At 44.0% G+C, this 20,466-nt stretch overlaps 1 protein-coding gene across 2 annotated transcripts in view; it reads right to left on the bottom strand.

Moving 5' to 3' along the window:
- Positions 1–10,441: 10,441 nt before the first annotated feature.
- NPR3 (natriuretic peptide receptor 3) overlaps positions 10,442–20,466 on the bottom strand; it is a 63,364-nt gene continuing 53,339 nt past the window's right edge. Inside the window, exons 5-8 of one of the 2 annotated variants that reach the window (XM_030843625.2) lie at positions 15,345–15,439; positions 13,378–13,513; positions 11,554–11,641; positions 10,442–10,553 (exon numbers count right to left, since the gene is read on the bottom strand). In XM_030843625.2, coding sequence (XP_030699485.2) covers positions 10,442–10,553; positions 11,554–11,641; positions 13,378–13,513; positions 15,345–15,439 — 431 coding nt within the window. The remainder of the gene's footprint in view (positions 10,554–11,553; positions 11,642–13,377; positions 13,514–15,344; positions 15,440–20,466) is intronic. The other variant, XM_030843626.2, reaches the window with a different exon arrangement.

The raw sequence follows: 20,466 nt of genomic DNA, 5'->3' as shown, positions 1-20,466 counted from the left end.
AGCCAGCCTCGTAGGGCTGTGGTGGGATACAGGACTGCGTAAGATACAGGACTTAGAACAGCCTCTGGCAGAGGGTCTGTGCAACAGACGCGAGCTATTGCAGCTGCTCTGTGCCAGGAATCTCACAGCTACAATCTTGGTACCCCCCAGCATCCTCATCTATGAAATGAGGATAAGGTTAGAAGGATGCATGTCTACCACAAGGTTCATGGCAAAAAGACCCCACGTCTTCTGTTTGGGACCAGGCTTGACACCAGGAACCCAAGAACTTGAGGCAGTAAGTAAAGCTGTCTCATGAAAATAGTAACAGCTCCAGTTTATTGAGCTGCTGCTGCACATCAGACATCGCTTGAACCCTACAAAGTAGTTAATATTCTCCTGATTGTACAAAGGATGAAACTGAGGCTGAGAGAGGCCTGTGGTTTGCTGGGCCCCAGAGCTTGTAAACAGAAAAGCAGGAATTTAAGCTCTGGAGTCCTCCTTGTGGGAGGACATTTAAGAATATCCCAGTTTTAAGAAAATTTCACAAAGCAGAAAGATTATGGATTGAGTATTAACATTACAAAACTACATGGAGTCTCTTTGGGTAATAATTCCCCTGGGGCGGGAAATATTTTATTTTGGAATCACTTAGCACTTGACAAAGATGATACAGGAAGAGAAACAAATCTAAAGTGTCAGAGAAATCTTTGAAGACCAGCAGCTTGGAAGTTATGACGTTGAAAAGATAAGTAAGGTGGCAGTAGAAGAAATGGGGCAAAGGTCCACGTGATTGTCCAGTTAGCTGTACGTGCAGAGTTTGCAAGCCCCGAAGCCCTGATGTAAATCAGAAAACTGGGTGTAAGAACATCGAGAGTGTGGGGATCTGGCAAACTGGAGAGCATTTGCCCCATCCAAACACATTCAAATTCCTTTTGTTCTTTTTTTTCCTTTCTAAACACTGGCTGGCCAAACAAAACACATCGGCAGACCACCCATTCGTAACCCCTGCGACAACAAATGCCACAAAATAGAGTAGCGCTCATCCGAGGCGAGGGTGGATGAGGAAACTTACAGAGGAGTTGGGATGTGAACTGCAGATAAAGGATGGATGGACCTGATTAGAAAGCAAAGGGTTTTCCAGGTGGGAGGAACAGTGGGAATAAAACGTTGCTGGCAGGAAAGTGCAGGGAAAGTTTAGTGGATGACAAGTAAATCAATTTGAGTAAGTCAATTTCAGCATAATTTGACTGAACAAGGAATAGTGAATAATAAGCAATAAAGGAAGACTGAAGGGGTAGGGCTGTGACACCAGGAACCGAATATGGAAGCTGACCTCTGAGGATTGGGAGTCATTATAGGTTACTGAACAAGAGAGAAGCATTAGGGCTTCCCTGGTGGCGCAGTGGTTGAGAGTCCGCCTGCCAATGCAGGGGACACGGGTTCGTGCCCCAGTCTGGGAAGATCCCACATGCCGCGGAGCGGCTGGGCCCGTGAGCCATGGCCGCTGAGCCTGCGCGTCCAGAGCCTGTGCTCTGCAACGGGAGAGGCCATGACAGTGAGAGGCCCACATACTACAAAAAAAAAAAAGAGAGAAAGAGAAGCATTATCACAGCAGCATTTTAGGGAGACTGACATGGCAGTGGTGAGACAAATGAGTTAAAAGAGGAGAGCTTAGAAATAAGAGTTAGGAGGCTGCTCCCTGCTAATTTGGGGTGAGGTTTAGATAAAGGCCTGATTTGGCGGCAGTAAACATGGAGAGGGAGAGATGGATGAGAATCTGATTGGTTGTGGAAAGTGAAAAGGGCGCGAGGTCTACTGATCGAGACTGAACTGACCACGAGCCACGGGATTCAGCAGTTTGGCATGGCCGTTGCTACGGCCACCGGTCTGCCTTCAAACCCCAGCCCTGCCGCCTAGTAGCTGGGAGGCCTTGGGCAAGTTACTTAGCCTCTCTGTGCCTCTAAGGTGAGGAGGTTGACCGTAGTCCTGCTTCGTAGGGGTGACGTATGGATAACCACGTCTGGTGAAATAAACGAGCACAGTTTAGGTGCTTGGCGCAGTCTTGCCATGTAGGGAGCTCCCCATAAATAGCCACTGGGGTTGGATTGAGATGGGCACACGCTCCTTCTCCTTCTTCATTCTCCTTCCGAATAAAACGCTGAGAACAGTCATCAAGGGTATACGACTAAGACACCAGGGGGCCAGCTCTATTTAGATAGGGCCTCTTGCAGGATTTTCGCCTGAAAGCATAAAATACCTTTGACGGCACCCACGACGGCCACAGCTGGGGGAGCACAGCTTGCACGCACAGCTGGGGCTTCTCAAGCATTTGATGGAACTGGTCCACCCCCGCCAGAGGGTGCCCAGCACCGGCGCCTGCAAGAAGGGATGTGGAGGAGGGGCCGCAGCCTGGAATGCAGCCTCCCAGACCTGCCTCACCCGACCCTCTGCACTGTGGCGGGCTTTCCAGAAAAGCGCTCTGTCTTCATCTGGTCTCTGGGGCCACTAGGTCCCATGGGGAGAAGCCCCACAAGCACCAGGGATTTCATGGCTTTGATGAGGTCACTTTCCAGCAGGCAGCAGGATGCCTGGTCTCTCTTGGCCCACTGGAGTGGCCGTGGAAAAAGAACCCCCTTTTGTCTACACTGGAAAATCCCCCCGCCATCCACTAACACACTTATGAGGTGCCGCTGTTGCGTTTGGGACAAAATCCCGGCTTTCTCAGGGGAGGCCTGGGGTGAGGGCAGCCCCTGGTGGGAAAGATGTTCTTTAGGGCACACGAGAGTCCCTCATGTTGCAGGGGAGAACGTACTGCTCTGACTGATCACAGCTGCTAGCGTCCTTGCCCAGGGGGGGATGAGGTCCAGGGAGAGGTCCTTAAGGTCCTCTCAGCCAGTGGCGGAAATCAGGATGTGTGTGGCAGGTGTGACACACCGGTCCAGCTGAGGAGAAAACAGATTTGAATGAAACTGCTCACGCCCTCTGAGAGCTTCATCACTGTCCCCTCCTGTCCCTTGTCTGGACCTTTTGGCGGGTGGGGGAGACAGTGTACAGAAAAGGGACCTCTTTCTCCTCATAGTCTCTCATCTCATCCTCTAAGAAGGCAGGACTAGGTGTCATCAAGCCAAATTGCCTTGAAAAGGCTCAAAAATGGCCAACTGAGAGTTTTGTCTCCTTATCCAAGGAAACAGGAGAGTGTGGTAATCGTTCTTTTGAATGCTTCACTGTGTGGCAAGTTTGAAGTCCTCCCAGCAGCCTGATGAACTCGGCACTATGATTATCCCCATTGTCACACAGGTTACACAGCCGCAAGGATCAGAGTCAGGATATAAACCCCAGGAGTCTGGCTCCACTGTGTCTTCGTCTATGAAATGGGAATGATAGGGCTTTGGCAGCTATGACAGTCAGGGATGCACAAAGCCTGCAAAAGGAATTATTTTTCATGGTTCTAGTTCGGTGATAATAGATCGCTTATTAAATTGCTAATTTTTTAAAGACCCGCAGCCATTGGTACCTCTCCCAATAGTAGATGCTGTTTAAGTCAACCTCAGAAGCCCATGATTTAGGGTTAGGGTGAGGCCCTAAATCAATGGTTTTTGGAGCTCCCAAGGGTTCTTCCAGGGACATACCCCCCGCTAGTCGCAGTCATGAGGCATCTTTAGCCTATTGTGGGGTGTTGGGTGTTCATGAAGAAATTCAAAATAGGTAGGATGTGGAATGGAAAGATTCAGGGAGGCCATGGTCCCCAAAGTGATGTAGGAAAGTAGTGATAATACTCAGTGCTATGGACTGAATGTTTATGTCCCCCTTAAAATTCATATGTTGAAGTCCATACCCCAGTGTGGCTGTATTTGCCTCCAAGGAAGCAATTAAGGTTAAACGAGGTCATAAAGATGGGGCCCCATCATAGGATTAGTGTCCTTATAAGAAGAGACACCAAAGAGCCTCCCTCCTCCTTCTCTCTCTCTCCCTCCCTCTCTCTCTCTCTCTACACACACACACACACACACACACACACACACACACAGGACAGGCCATGTGAGGATGCAGGAAGAAGCCAGCCATTTACAAGCCAGGAGGAAAGCCCTCATCAGGAACCAAACTTTCCAGAACTGTGAGAAATACATTTCTGTTGTATAAGCCCGAGCCTATGGTATTTTGTTTCAACAGCCCAAGTAGACTGAGACATCTGTGCTTCCTGGAGGTTTCCTGGCCCCGCCCTTCATTCCTGCCAGGACCCCCACTCCAACCTCCAACCCTAGAGTCAGCATCCTGATGCAGAATCTTCTCAAACTCCAGTACCCAATGTGTCATTGGTGGTATTGCCAGGGGACCTCACTGGCGGTGGCAACAGCAGCAGCAGGGCCCGGGACACATTGATCCAACCCTGAGGATTGCTATGTGTTTCTTGGGCTTAAAGTAAATCATGACTAACTTCCCAGAGAGTGAAGCAGCTTTTTACAAGCCAGAGTCACCTGTAGATGCTCCAGGCTATTGACTTGTTTAGTACCCTAGAAACTGAGAAGCTCTTTAGAATGACAAGACTGACTTAAGACCTCTTCAGAGTGGGCAAGGCACATAATAATATGAGGCCAACGTGGAGCTATGTGGTGTCCTCAAGCTGTGGAGACTCAGGATATCATTCACAAAGATTTCTCCCCTTACCTGCCAATTCAAGGTTTGCTCCTCATTTTAATAATATATTCTTTTCTTATTTCTGCAAATTTCCCTGTTCTGGGAAGAAATTCTTGAGTTCTTTCATGGGTACCATTCCGACAGCACAATTCATCACATCTGCTAATTAATCTTTTACTTAAACTGGTCCTAGGAGACCAGAAAGTCCTTGGAGAATATGGATATGTGCAGTGTATGTTGGTTGAATTATAAACAGGAAAAGGTTTCTGTGCGACGTATTTTTTTAATGAGAACACATTGTTATACTGTGAGCATGTGGCATTCTTGCTTAACAGAAACATTTACAAGAACACATACACATTTATATCCAAACACCAGATGAAGATATCTTAACTGACCAATTTGCACCAGAAATAAAATATATTATACAAAACAGGGGTTATATCCACAGTCATTAATTCTCGTTTTCTACACAAAACAACAATAAATTAAATCACATTATATGCAGATAGTTCTACTTACATTCGAATAATAAACTGTATGTAGCTGTCAGCTTATACTTTTACTTTTCTACCAGACTCATGGTAGGTATGTACTGTTCGGTAGTCCTATATAGTAAATTATCAGTGAATAATATGGCCCAGAAGACAAGGGCTGCAGAAGTAATCCCCCACGTGTCTGTTCTGTGTCCTCTTGAATTCAATTATGCACCATGCACAGGGAACAAAACTCAGATTCCCAGGACCCAGCAGAAAGATCTGCAAACTCACAGCATCTCCAGGCTGTTATGGGCACCTCATTGCTGTCTTGTAGGACACACCACACTGAACATTTTAAGATCTTGGCATTGAATAATAAATAGGATATTCTGTCTCAAAATCCAAATTTTCCTCTTTCTCAACCTTCTCTGAGCAATTATTATGTGCTATGACAGCTTTGTTCTCCTAGCAAATCGAATACACTTTGGTAGCCTATGTTGTGACTTACCCTGGTGAATGGGCCCTTTATTCCTTGCACGTAGAAATTTAGGTCTTTAAACATGTGAATCAAAGCAATGCAGCACTTTAGCTAACTCTTAATTCTGCTTGTTCAAATATGTCCCCTAGGAATCATCCCACACCTGATACATCAAAGAGTTATTGTAATATATGGATTTTTACTTCTGAGACTCAGCTCCCACTGAAACCCCTTCACCGTGTTTGAAGTGGCTTAAAATATGAACATCAACAGCATCCGCTGGTTTAGAATTGCTTTGCCTTTGGTAGGAATTAACATTAGTGGTTAATGAGAAATTTGAACAAACTGCAATCCAGCACCTTTTGAAAGTCGATTTAATCCTGGAGTCTAGCTATGGGGGCACACCTGCAAGCTCTACATGCTGAAAACCGAAGCCAGGTTTGTTGGAGCATATGCACATCAGAGGCTTGAACTGCCCTGGGAGCACGTGGTCAAGTTAGGTAAGGGTTCTGATCAAAAGCCAGCTACATTCTTACAGCCAGCACATGGTCTTCTTTCCCCCTGAGGAAGCATGGAGGTACTCACAAGCTGCTACCTGCATGGGCACGATGCTGATGCATCTTTGGAGCCATGGTGGACAGTGGAAAGGTCGTTGGCGGGAGGGGCGGTAAAGATGCTGGCAGCTGGCAACACTACCCTCTTCTGTTTCTTTCGGAAGAGCTTGATCCTGATTCTTCTTGCTGGGTGTGTCCCAAGCTTCTTACTGAAGAGGAACTAAATTATAGGTTATTCTATAGTTCTAAAGATCAACTGAAAAAGAAACAGATTCCTCGGAACAGCACCACCTCATTCTCTGTGCTTCCGCACTACCCCCAAAACACACTCCATGTTATTAGTTTCCATTTTTTCTACTGAAGAAGAAACTCAGCTCGTCTTCAGCTTCCTTATGAAGCACTGAACCACACGGCATAACTAAACCAACCCCATGAAACGTAGACCGAGGGACCTGACTTTGGTTGGTGTTTGGCTTTATGACTGCATCCACTCAGGATCCGAATGCTTTGTGTCCCAAGAAACATAGGTATGTGTTCCTTTCAGTTTATAAACACTCCCTTAATACCAGTGGCATAATATTCTATTTGGTCTCCTAAGAGACTTCCACAAACAGCTACTTTATGCTCACTCACAAGAAGGTGGTCAGCCCACCGGACCTACTCCGAATTCCTGTCTCTGTCTGTATAAGGTCTATACAATGGCCTTACTTTCACGGTCAACAGCAAATCTCACACTCCCAAAATCAGGGGCAAGCAGAAGTAAAGTGGTCAGTTAGGGGAGCAAAGGGCACAGGTGCCTTGAATAAGTGAATGATACCAGGAGCATGTGATTAGGGAGAAGTGCTTGACATTCCAAAGCAAAAGACTTTGAATTTACGGAAGAAGAGAAAAGGAGGCATTAACTTTCCCTACCTTTCTCCCCTTCCTCCATTAAATATAGCTTCTGAAGTGTAAAGAACCATTTTAAAGCCTGTGGAACCATGTCTGCGGTTCAGGAAAGGACAAGCTGATGGTTCTTCCAAGAAACGTAGTGTTTACAGGGACTTCCTTGTGGAGCCTGTGGTCATTCTGGGGGAAGCCCCACACTCTACACAGAAAGTTCTTCCTGGATAGAAGTGATCACCTAGAGAAAGCTTTTATTTCTGAGTGCAGAAAAGAAAAAATCTAAGATGATGATGATGACCATAAAAACCTATACTTATTTCCAACACCAAGAGTATACACACAAAAAGTATATACTCATTCTCACCTGTATCAATGTCAGCTTATGTTTGGCCAGATAAGAAAATACTGATAAAGTATCCCTTTTGAAATCTGAACGCCCTGGAGTTCAGGATAATAATTTATGAACGATTTAAGAACTAAAGTCCTATTTATTTTACCATATGATATGTGGCTACTGGTGAAGTTGCCCCATGAATAACTAGTTGTCAAACATGTTAGCAGTTAGGAATTTCAATCCCGATTTATAACCTCCAGAAGTCTTAACCCAGGGTAACCTTGGGCCAAACACCTACACTTTTAGCAAAGGTTTCCCAACTTAAGGGAGCTTTAAAAACTTAATAGAGTTTTGTAACTCATGTGACAATTTCAAGGAAGAAAGGATAGCAAACAGACATGTAAATAAACAATCTTAAGAACACTAGAATCACTTTAAGATTGGAAGAGAATGGCGTCCAAATATCAGAAACCTTATGATTTGCTCTACCATTTTTTTTTTTTTTTTTTTTTTGCAGTACGCGGGCCTCTCACTGTTGTGGCCTCTCCCGTTGCGGAGCACAGGTTCCGGACGCGCAGGCCCAGCGGCCATGGCTCACGGGCCCAGCCACTCCACGGCATGTGGGATCCTCCCGGACTGGGGCACGAACCCGTGTCCCCCGCATCAGCAGGCGGACTCTCAACCACTGCGCCACCAGGGAAGCCCTGCTCTACCATTTTTAAAAGACTAAATTCTCACTTAAAATTTTTAAGATTTTACCTGGGAATATAATATTAGGTTTAGAACTATTCCTCTACCTGAAGTAGAAATAAAAGATATTTGCTTTAAAAAGGTTAGCGTTAACAGTCCCTATATAAATTCTAGAAAGGTTAGAAATGTTTCTACCCAAAGACTGCAGCCAGGTAAGAGTGTTTTTTCCCTGTAATAAGCACATAGGCTCAAAATTTTAATGTTTTTTTAACAAACACAAGATAATAGAGAATGAGTATCTCTAAAATACGTGGAAAACATCACTGAAAAACATAAATGAGAGAGAAATAGTCTCTCAACTCACAAAAATAAGATGGATGCAACTCTTCCATTCTGTTTTCACGTTGAGTTCTGAGATGTTACACGCATCACTTTCCTGGATTTTACTTCCCAAACTGTCTTCCTGTGTCAGAATTTCTGGCGCTGGCCTCTCTTGCCTGCTTTTTCCATCCTGTTTTGAATTCAGCACTTTTTCATTTGCACCCAGCATGGAGAACTACAACATAGTCCCTTGAGTTGATCAGAGTTCATTCTTTTATCATGTTCTCCAACTGCCTGCGTTCCATTTTTAAACAATAGAGGGGGAATGTGCCTCACGCAGAAATAATCCATTCACTTTGGCTGAAGTAGGAGTGGCGGACGCCTCCAGGGAAGCAAGCTCAGGCCAACTTCAGGACACGGGGCTCTCACTTGCCCTGCCTCACCTCCACCATTACCAGTGTGAACCACAGCCTCCATCACTACCTAGGAATTGCTCCAATTCTGGTATTCCCCTACTTTCTTAAACTGCCCCATTTTCCTCCTATAGATGGTCTTTTCCAGACATTAAGATAATTTTTAAAACTATTTTCCGGCTGCTCAAAACATTATTGAGGAAAGACCCTCGTGACGTCATGATAAGATGGTACAGTGATCTGGCAACTTCCCATTCTTCCCTCATTGTCTGTTTTCTCCACAAATTATACATGAAAGCGGCAACCTGAGTTTAAACCTATGAGCAGAGTACTAGGCACAAAGTAGAGATTTGGTATACACTTATTCAACCCTGTCCAAATTCCTCATATCCCTACGCCTGTTACATGGGTTACTAGTGGATGACTGCAAGCCTCTCTGGAGTTTACTAAAAGGGAATATAGTAGCTATTTAGATTCCCTCTTTTAACCAAAATCGTCATTGTGAATTTTGGTAAAATGTCATCTATTAAATGTATCGTTTCTGTGCTTACTGTCAAGTTCTAACTCTATAAAGTTCTTCTTGAGAAAAAAGGACCGCCTCCCTTTTATAAAACCTGACTTAATTCTATTAAATTTCATCCTTGGTCTTGACACTCGTCACTGGCCAGAACTGGAAGGAGTCTATCCCTAAAACAAGTTGCATTTAAAACAGGTAAACTGATGTATTCCTGTAGAGTCTATAATCTAAGTACATTTCCAGATCTCTGTAATTAAAGCAGCAATTTGTATTGGGCTACAGCCACGGGGAAGAGGAAAAGAGGGAGAAAAAGAGAGGCATCTTTCATCATTATTGGTTTGTTGTACACTTTACCCATGCTTTTAAAATAGAAGTGAAATTTAATCTTCAAAATGAAAAAATAGACACATTTTCTAATAGTAAAATATAAGATTAAAATACTTAAAAATAAAGTGTTAGTGTGAAATAGGGCTTTTTTATATTAAAAAATGAAACATCTTAGATTTGCTTTTCTTGTATAAATCCTCTTAACTTACTAATAGTTACAACTTTCCAGAGTAGCTTTTATGAGACGCTGAAGGAGACAGGGGGCAGGGGGGGATTCTTTTTCGAGATATGAAGTCAGGACCTGAATGTATACATCGGACAGAGCAGTTTTCAACTTCAGATCTGTCCACCAGCGCTAGAGAAAGGAATGACGTATTTCCTACCTTGAGACTTTTCATTACGTTTTCTTCTTCTTGGGGTTAAATTCTTTTCAAGGATATTCTACTTGTAAAAATTATTTTATTCTAGCTATAAAACATCTCATTTAAGAAAAACACATTTTATAGCCTTGCATAAAATCCCCTCAAAAGCCATCAAGATATGGAGACATCAGACCTTCAAAACATAAATCTGATCATGTGCCCTTGAAATAGTATGAACATTGAACAAAGTGACGTTATATTCTTATATTTGTTTGTCACGAGATGAAAGGCCGGGAGGCATATGGTGATTAATAACAGTTCCTGAGCTTCTAAAGAAATTTTACAACGAAATGACTAACTGCTTAAAAGAATGAGTTTTTCAAGAGCGCCCCTTCTGTTCCATTGATGTTTTTCATCCCATTTATCTCCTTAAAGAATCTCAAGCCAAAAGAATAGGCTTCCTTTTAAGCCACCGAAAAATGGGATCTGATGGAATCTTCCCGTAACTCCCGATGTTTTCCAACGTTGCTTTCTTCTTGCTGGTTTCGCCTCTCAATGGTTATTCTGTATTTCTTCCTGGGTAAAGGGAAAGCGAATGTAGTAATAAAACCTCACTTGGCTACAAAATACTATGGTTTCTCTTACAAAGAATGCCCTCAAGGGACATCTGGGTTTGGGTTAATAAGTGAGAAGTGACACAATATGAAACCCTGGTCAAAGATTAAAGTAGTGTGCCCTAAGGCATTGTCCCTTATTCAAGGAGGAAAATTGGCCTGCTTTCCCAGACGCCATAGAACAAGCCTTCCCCTTCTTCCCTGGGTGCCTCGTGGGTTAAGTCTTGTCTATTCTGCCACAGAAGCTCTCCCCAGCTCCCAGGATATGCCCTAGATAAAGATCAGATGAAGCGTACAGGAATACAATTGTCCCCACAAAGAGTCACATACACCCGCAGTTACAGTTCCATACAGAAATGAAAAAAATCATGGTCCGCTGACTTAAGAATAAGCCACAGACTCAACCACCAAAGATTTCAGAGGAATGAACAGGTCTCAAGATGCGAAACTATCGGTATCTTGAACACACATAAATATTACAACTTTACAAGACTCGGGGCTTAACCACAGTGGTCACTAAGCATGTGGGTTCTCAAATACTGAGCACAGATGTCCTGAGAGCATAGGCTGCTTGGAGCCACTACGTCCTCTACAGAAGGTGAGCCCAGCACCTGTTTCTAAACTGGAGGAAGCCGGAGACTGGGGAAATTGATTCTCCCTTTGTCCAGATTCCCTCTCCACTTTCGCATGTGGTGGGCGGTAGGAATGGGGTCAGAATATTTGTAAGCCAAAGACAGCAGTGGCTCTGTGGCCCATAGGGGGAGGCAATAGAAACCTTGACCCACTGCCTGGTATGCTAACCCACTGACCACCAAACCAGCGTCACACCAAAGGAATGGCTCAGTTCTTCTCACCACATGCTTTTTGGGTAAAAGCAAGATAGGCACAGGTCACAAGGAGGATCGTTCGAAGGCCAGTGGCAAAGGGGAGTGAATTTTAAAACCTTATAAAGTGGTCCTAACCTGAAAAAGTAGAAGGCCATTAGCAAACCAGCTCCTAGTAAGGCTCCCACAACAATTCCTGTCACCGCTGACTCTTCTAGGCCACCTGCTTGAAAAAGAAACAGAGATAATCTGAGTTCATGTTGAGAAATAGCTAGAAATCCCTCATTCTGACGTTTCAGTCATTGAAAACTTTCATTCATTGGAAGGTGTTTCTCAATTTCCCACTTGGGGCAAATTTTCCAATTTTCCTTTCTTTTTGAGAACTATTTTCTAGGGGATCCTGTTCGTTGTTGTGGCAGTGGTGGTTGTGGTTTGGTTTGGGGTTTGAGGGTTCTTTACCAAGTGCAAAGCTTAAAAAGCACTTAAGGGCTTCCCTGGTGGCGCAGTGGTTGAGAGTCCGCCTGCCGATGCAGGGGACACGGGTTCGTGCCCCGGTCTGGGAAGATCCCACATGCCACAGAGCGGCTGGGCCCGTAACCCATGGCCGCTGAGCCTGCGCATCCGGAGCCTGTGCTCCGCAACGGGAGAGGCCACAACAGTGAGAGGCCCGCATACCACAAAAAAAAAAAAAAAAAAGCACTTAAGAAAATACTAGATGAATGACTGTTACAAAAAAAAAAAAGTGAGCACAGTGGGAATAAAGCAGGTTCAAGAAGGATTTGAAGAAAACTGGAAACTGAAGTTTTCAGATCTAGCCACACTCTTGAGTTTACTGGCAGAGAATACAACCATGGAGACCATGGGACTGAGCCGGCTCTTCTCATTTTCAGTGTCACTTCGATGGTGACACTTCCAAGTGCTGGAAGATTTGGTGAGAAAATTCATTGAGTTAATGTTCTGTTTCTAGATGTTCTCTCACCAAAGCCAGAGTTTCATGTCAAAATGTCTTATATAGCTTTGTGAAAATGTAACAATCAAGTTCAGTAGTGTCTCAGTTATTATATAAAAACGATAAATAGCTAGCTTGTGTAGAAAGAGTTTAGGACACAGTCTTATATGCATTCGTATTTAATCCTCAGAGCAGTCCTAAGAGTGGGATACATTTCTTTCATTTTACATATGAGAAAACTGAGGCTTAAAGAAATAGAAGGACGCTCCTGGGTTCACAAAACCAGTAAGTGACAACGGTGGGATTCCAAATCCAGGCCCAATAACTCCAGAGACTGTGTTCTTAACATATTTCTGCCTTATGCCTTCCCGTAATTATTGCATATACAAAAATACCTCACAGGTTAAAGACTGTTTCCAAAACATAAGGAACACACATACATTAGCCTAAAGTGAACAAGTTCCCTGAAAGGTCGATACTCACTTTGCCCTCCCTCAATAGCTTATCAAAGGGTCTTGCTAAAACAATGATTTCCAACCATTTTCCTACTTTTAAGCTCCTTATGAGACCCTCCACTTGCTTCTATATTTATGACAAGGCTGCTCATAAATAACAGATTTCACACTTATTTGCCAATTTGTAAATTTTCAGGTGCCTAAGGGACACTGGTTCTGAGGGATAAGAGAATAAATACAAACTTTGAAACAAGAGATGAATAAGCGAGTGACATTTAGTATTTGATATTTTAATCCTCCCTAAAAGTGTAAACCTCAAATACTAAGAAATTATAGTACAAGGTGTAAAAATAGGGAGATGCCTTCTACCACTTTGGAAAAGGATGGAAGGGAAGAAGGACCTAGAAGCCTCTGCTGAAGGCGGATGCCAGTTTGTGAACTGTTCCCATGGGTCTTACCACATCAGAAACAGGAATCTGCACTTTCAGGGCATGACCCCTGCATTATACTGATACCATAGATGATGAAACACAGAGCGAATTAAGTCTCTAAACTTACATGCTTTGCAAGGAGAGCTGTTTGTGTGCTCCACCATTCTGGTTTCATCTATTCTCAGCTTTAAAGGTCCCCAAGGATATTTGACGTTCGGTCGCATTTCAAAACGACCTTCTTTGCCAAAGTAATCACCAATAACCTATATAAAGGCAAAAAATATATACATATACACACTGAAAGGTCAAAGTTATCTGGTTCCAAACGAGGCACAGAGTGGGCTCCCCTGTCGTTCACACTGACTGCAATGGTGTGTTTCTGAGGACTTTGTAGGTCAAGATTTTCAGGCGCCAACAGCGCTCTTAAGGTGAGCATAATTTATGGAGAGCGGACTCCCCATGGCAGGGAAGGTGGTTATACAGAAAGCAATAAGCTGGGAAGGCATGGCTTTTCCCTTGCTCACGGGAGAGGGTACTGCTTCTCCCACCTGCCACAGAGCAGCCCACGTGGTCAGCCATCTGTCAGGCCCAAGTTCCTTTCAGGGATGAGGGATGTCAGGACCCATCTTAAGGGTCCCAGGCTAAGTGGGCCTCACATCACTCAGTTAGCTTGGCATATGATTCAAGCATTAAAGAGCGTCTTCAGGAACTTCCCACTTCACCCTCCTCGGGTTGCGAAACTATTCCCCATCCTGACTTCGGGGGTTACATTCTCCTCTCTGATGAATTTACCCTATTTACACCCCACTTCCAAGCTGAACTCCTTTTCAATTAGCTCCTGTGGCCCCTGACAAAAATCAGTATTCTTTTATGGGTCAGTTCCAGGTTCACTCTCAGTTTCTTGTTCAACAGCCGTTTCATCAGCTCCCTGAGCCCTGACCTAGAAGTACCTTCGCACCCAGGTTCTCGGGATCCGTTTCCCTTTTGTCTGGGCACCGGCACCCTGCTCCTGAGTGGCCTGTGACACTCCCTCCCCCTCTCTCTCCTGAAGGAGGCCCAGCAAGCTCTCATAGGCCATTTCATGTCAGAATGAAAAGAATTCTAGACAATCACCAAACTAACAATCACTGGCATGTACTGAGCACATACCAAGTACTTTACACACATGCACTCCTGACTCCTCACCACAACCCTATCTATAATAGACGGTTACTATCCACCTTTTATAGAGGGGGAGACTCGAATATACACGAGACCCAGACCATCGAAGAGTAAAAAACCGTGCAGTAAATGCAGCAAGTGCGCGTCCTGCCGGCTCAGCCCCTCCCACAAAGGCCAAGTACGTGTGGACTGAGAGAAGACAGTCCTTCATGCAGGGTCGCAGGAAGTGTGACAGAAGCATCAACTCTGGGTGAGAGCCTTCAGAGAAGCAGAGAGGGAGCCGCATTATGGGACCTGAAACACTGCCTATTCCTATAATCTTTATTTATGTATTTATCATGTAAAGTTTATACAGTCCTTTTCTAGGTTCCATTTTATCTGGTGTTTGTGATCATCACGTAAGGTCAGCAAGGGAGAGATTATGATTTCCTCATTACAGCCGAGGAAGCTGAGGCCAAGAGCTTGACACCCCAGGAAGTGTCAGAAACTCCTCTGTGTGTCCAGGGCACCCTTTTCTCTTCGTGATGCTGTCCTGAAACTCCATCATCTTTTGAAATACTAATGCATGTCCAGTTTGTACCCACCCCCGCCAAAAACAATTTTTTTTTTCAAATTTTTAGGGAGGAAGTAAATACACAATTTCACTTTACGTCTCTCAGCTGATGATGCTGTCCTGTATCTTAGGACTGAGGTGTGATTCTTGGCCACTTGAAAGGTAGGATTTCCCCACTTAGGATAAACGTGGAACCATTTCCTGAAGTCTTCCCTGATACCCTCAACCAGAAGGAAGCCCTCTCTTGGAAACTCCCTGTGTGCAGCTCATTTTTATTTGGAGGCTGCTTTCGGGGCAGCTATTTGGACACCAGGACAAATACATTCCTTGGAATTTCAACAAGCAGAGGAGCGGCTGGGGCAGAAGTCCTGTTTGCTTACCTCCTGGGTGCCCGCTTCCGTGTTGGTCATGGCAATCACGGAGAAATCCCCGTACCGGTCTCCATTGGCATCTATGGACACCTGCCCGGCAATACCTAGAGGATGAGATGGAAAGGACTCCAGTTGGTTACTTAAAATGCCTCTGTCCGCCAACAAAAACAAGAAAATGAATTGACAGGACTTTTTAAAACAAACTCATGCCACAGGGAATCTCATCAAACTCGGAGCATTTTTGTTGGCATTTGAAAAGACATTGTAATTTCATCTGTGTCTGCATTCCTAAATTCTTAACATTTCTCCATTTAAAAATGAAAAGAAAAAGAAACAAATGACCTTCTTTGGGGAATATGTTAAAGAAGAAAAAAAAAAGATTAAGGCTAATCCTGAAAGCAGTATGCTTATCCCAGAGTTTTGTATTAATTTTTTCAAAAAATGCAGAGCGAGAAGTGGAGCTGTAGTACAGTTCCTGGACTTGTCATGGGTTCACGTTATCACTGGGCAAACATTATAAAAGAAAACCCATTCCAGGCCCAGGACTCAGTGAATGTGCTTGCCTGTGGGCTCCTTGGACGCCCAGGAGAGCAAAGGGCCTGCTTCGCAGGTCATGGGAGCCAAGAGCAAAGATGAGCTAGTTTTATCTCACGTGTGTTCATTCATTCATTGTTTTGGGGGTTTTGTTTCTGTCTTCCAGTTTAATGGAGATGTAACTGACATATCTCACTGTGTGAGTTTCAAGTGTACAGCATAAAGGTTTGACTTACAGATACTGTGAAATGAGTTTAACATTCATCATCTCATATAGATACAGTAAAGTATTCATTGTTTATCCAGTGATAACTAGGGGCTGAATTTAATGCTGAGGCAAAGATGATCTGGACACAGTGTCTGCTCAAGAGAGAGGCAGCCTAGACAAGGGGTTTATTTTGGTGGCGCTGGAATCCAACTGCCTGCATCTGAATCCCAGCTTTCACATTTCCTAGCCTATGACCTTGGGCAAGGATTTAGCCCACGGAGCCTCAGTCTCCAGGACCGTAAAAGAGGCATAATAGTAGCTCCCTGCCAAGAGGCTGCTGAAAAGATTAAGTGAGCTGAAACAGGTAAAGTACTTTCAACATGGGTTTAAGAGAAGTCGGTCGTTTCCTTCTTTTGTCGTTACTTCTATCGCTATGCCTGGAATCTGGGAGAGGACATTCTGACTGTGCCCACACCACTCAGATGAGGAGCTGGCACATCTAGTTGGAGACTCCTGGGGGACTCAGTAAAAGAGAGCAGGTCTTTTATAGGAATGTTGGTGAAGCCTCTGATTCAGACAAGCAGCCAGCAGAGTGTGGGAGTGTTCTAGGCAGAAAGGCAGCCCTGTTAGTATTTACAAAGCCACAAAAGCTGAAAGGAATCCAAGGGACGGTAAGGTTTTGGGGGAGGTGGCCCATGTGTATGGAAGGGAACAGTGAGACGTAAAGCTGGAACAGCTGGAACAGGGTGGCCAAGCATGGAGGGCCTTGAGTGCCACACAAAGGATTTGGATTTACTTTGGTTAGCAATGGTGGCTTACAGCAGCTAATCAATAAAAGCAAATACGTATATACTATTAGTTGATATTAAATATGTCTATGTTGCAATTTTCATTAACTAAGAGAATTTATATGTCAGCCACATTCTAAGTATTTTTTTCTTTCAATTTAAACTGTGGCAAAGTTCAGTGTAATTCTTAATTGGCACCTCTACTGATGTGGTTCTCTCCGGAAGTAAAATGAATGTCTGGGAAAAGGGATCCCAAGGGAACGCTCCATCCTCTAGTGTGGTTTGGAGAGGGCAAGTATGTGGGTTTACTGTCCTCTGGGTTGCTGTTTGAAGGCCCACTGATTTTTCCAGACTTTGGTCTACTTTGCCGGAAACAGAATGGAGCTACTATTCATCTTGATTTCTTTGTCTTCTTAACATAGACTGATTACAGAGGATACACCTATCTCAAGCTAGCTTATCCTTGACAGTCTATACAACTTTTAAGTAATTAATGTCATTTAAATATATATACATTTATCTCCAAACATATTGGCTGTCTAAAACCATATGCCGTTCTGTTCAGAGGTGTTTATGATGGTGTGTTCTGCTACGTGTTTTGCAGAGTATTTTATAAGGCAAGGTGGCCCTAGTAATCCAAGACCTCATACACTTTAAGCTATTACAATTCTGCCAAGAAATGGGGTGTGAACCCTCAGGTGGCCAATTAGCAAGTGAGACTTCACCTGAGAGTATTGTACGTAAGTTGAGATCTTCAGGCTGACAGCAGAATTTTCCTGTACATAAGTAATGAGACTTTCCACCCTCATTTCTATTGGCCTGTAGCGGAGCTCAAGGTTTGAGCCACAGTCCTATTTACCTTGTCACTCTGACCTCTCACACAGAGAGGAAATTCAGCTTCTTCCCAGGCCATTTATTGAAAACCTTGAGATTTGGTCATAGGTTTCACGGGAATGAAATTCAAATCTGTCAAATAACGTCCAGAGTATTTTTCCCTTGACAACGTTATGGTCACTTACAGTGACCATTAAAATTTAAATGGTTTTTAATTTTAGAACAGTTGGGGATTTTTTTATAGTTCTTTTGGGGGCTACCCTCAGATTGATCATTGTTTAGCAAATAAAATGGGTTCTTCAAACAATTCAAGGTCAAAACTTACCTTGGCTTCAATTATCTTTACATTTGGACAAATGAGATTCTAAGTTTAGACTGAACTATACAGTTGATTGTTTTGGGACTCATTTCGTATTGCCTGTGTAGACCCAGCCCTAGAATGGAAGCATCAGGTTGGCCTATGGGAAAATTTAGTCCATGTCCTCTAAAGAAAACTGAGTTCCAGCCATTGTGGGCACCTGCCCTTCCCTTAACAACCTCCCTCAGATGACCAAGAGCAAATGACCACATCGTGTAGTGAGGAGTAACTAGGAACAGGATGTGGCCTACCAAGGTCATGTCCACACATGCCAGTTTCTCAGTGCACAGGACACAACTTCTGGGAAATTTGACTCAGTCCTAATATGCCCTCTTATCCTATTTGATTCCAGCTCCTCAGCTGAAGCAGTCAGAGGTCGAGCAAGATAATCCTGGAGGCTTATTTTATTCGTTCATGTCCTACAATCTGTCCAGAGTTAAAGCAGATGTCACTCTAGTTTTGAGTAAGATGTGGCATCCACTGAAACCACCAAGGAGAAATGAAATTCACCAAATGTCACCATAGCTGCTGCCCAGACAACTCTCGCTGGAACTTGACCTCTCTGTGCCGTCCTACCCTTTCTAATAACCAGGGGCAAGACGAGGCAGTGGAGTGGATGGGAGTCCCAAGGGAAAAAAAAACACGTGCCCCAAATCTAGCCTTGATAAATACATATAGGCATAGCCCCAGTGCATTAAAGGGCTCAAAGGACGAGTTGGCATGATGCAGAACTGAAAGGGTCTTTGTCAGTCATCAGCTAGTCCAGCCCCCTTAGTACTGGTGACAAAGAAGAAGCCCAAAGGACTGAGGTCACAGCCAGTGGCTAGGTTGTGGGTTTCCTGACCTCTGGTCAGTGACCTGTATGGCAGCGGTCCTCAGATGCTACCCACCAGCATACTGCAGTTTATTTTCCTCAGCCCCCAGAAAGCCCCCATCTAAAAAAGACTCAAGACAGATCCTGACCCTCGACACCCTCTGGTGGCTTTCCATCTCACTCAGGTGGAAACCCAAGGTCCTCAGTGCAGCTTCCGGGCCCACAGGATCTGGCCCCACTACCTCTGACTCTGGCTACAATCACGCTGCGGCTCACATACTGCTGCAGCCACACCTCCTCGCTCTTACGGGGGCCCTCAGCACTCTCCTGCCAGATACACTCAGGGTCTCTGTGTTTGCTGCTGCCTCTGGAATATTCTCTCCTAAACATCTACATAATTTCTTTCACTACTCTGAGGTCTCTACTCAACCACCGCTTATCAGAAAGACCTTCCCAGACAACTCTATTTAAATTAGCAGTCCTACCACACCCCTCCCATCACTTTCCAGCCCCCTAACCTGCTTTACTTTATAGCCCCTGAAGTGGTATATTTGTTCGTTTATCGCCAGTTCCCCCACTACCATGGAAGCTCAGTTGATTGCAGGGGATTTCCTTAGTTCACCGCTGAATCCTCAGCGCCTTGACCGGCGCCTGGCACATAGTAAGTGCTCAAGAATATCTGATGAATGAATGACTGAGTGAATCTGAAGTCGATATCCGCAGGGCTCCAGCAGCTGGATCATTCTCATATTGAGTCTCATGTTCATTTTTTTTTTTTTGACTGATGAGGAGGTGAGAGGAAACTAGCACTCCACATGCTGTTACCAAGACTATGGACTGGTAGACCTTTCTGGAAGATATTTGGCAATACCTAATGCACTTTAAAAGGTACCAACATACTTTTGGACCCAGATAGGCCATGACTGAGAATGTTCCCTATTGGATGTACTCACAAAAATTCATCAAGATGTGTAAGATCATAATAGCATTTTGCATAATAGCAAAAACTGTAAACAACAGAAGTGCCCATCAATAGGAGACTGGTGAAAGAAATACTTGTACAGCCAAACAGTGGAAAAATATGGAACCATCATGTAAAAATGTGCTGAATCTATGAGCGCTTATATGGAAAATTCTTCTACTTGACATACAAGTGAAAAAGCTAAGATGAAGAATGGCATTCATAGTATGGCCCTTTTGTGTAAATTTTTTAGATAAGATATACAAATGCATATGTGCTGGCAGAAGGCATAAAATATCTTTAGGCTGAATCATAGGAAATTGTTAATAGTGATTACACTGGGGACAGGGGACTAGGGTGTGAAGGGAAAACTTTCACTTTTCATTTTGTACATTTTTGTAGCATTCAAATTTTCCAGCCAAGAATGGTCTCATTCTTGTACAATGTTTAAATGTCAACGGAGATTGCTTGAGTGATGAGATGACGAGCCATTTTTTTGTTGTCATTGTTCTTATACTTCTCTGTTCTTAAGCAACAGCTGGTATTCACCATTTTAAAAAATAAAATATAAGCAGAGAGCTCAAATGGACCTGCTTATCATCTCAAACCTCCCAGTTTTGAACAGAGGAATGTA

The sequence above is a fragment of the Globicephala melas genome, chromosome 3 (genome assembly GCF_963455315.2).
Source record: "Globicephala melas chromosome 3, mGloMel1.2, whole genome shotgun sequence".
Taxonomy (NCBI): Eukaryota; Metazoa; Chordata; class Mammalia; order Artiodactyla; family Delphinidae; genus Globicephala; species Globicephala melas.
The sequence above is the reverse complement of the archived record's forward strand: the minus strand, read 5'-3'. Positions and strand labels throughout refer to the sequence as shown.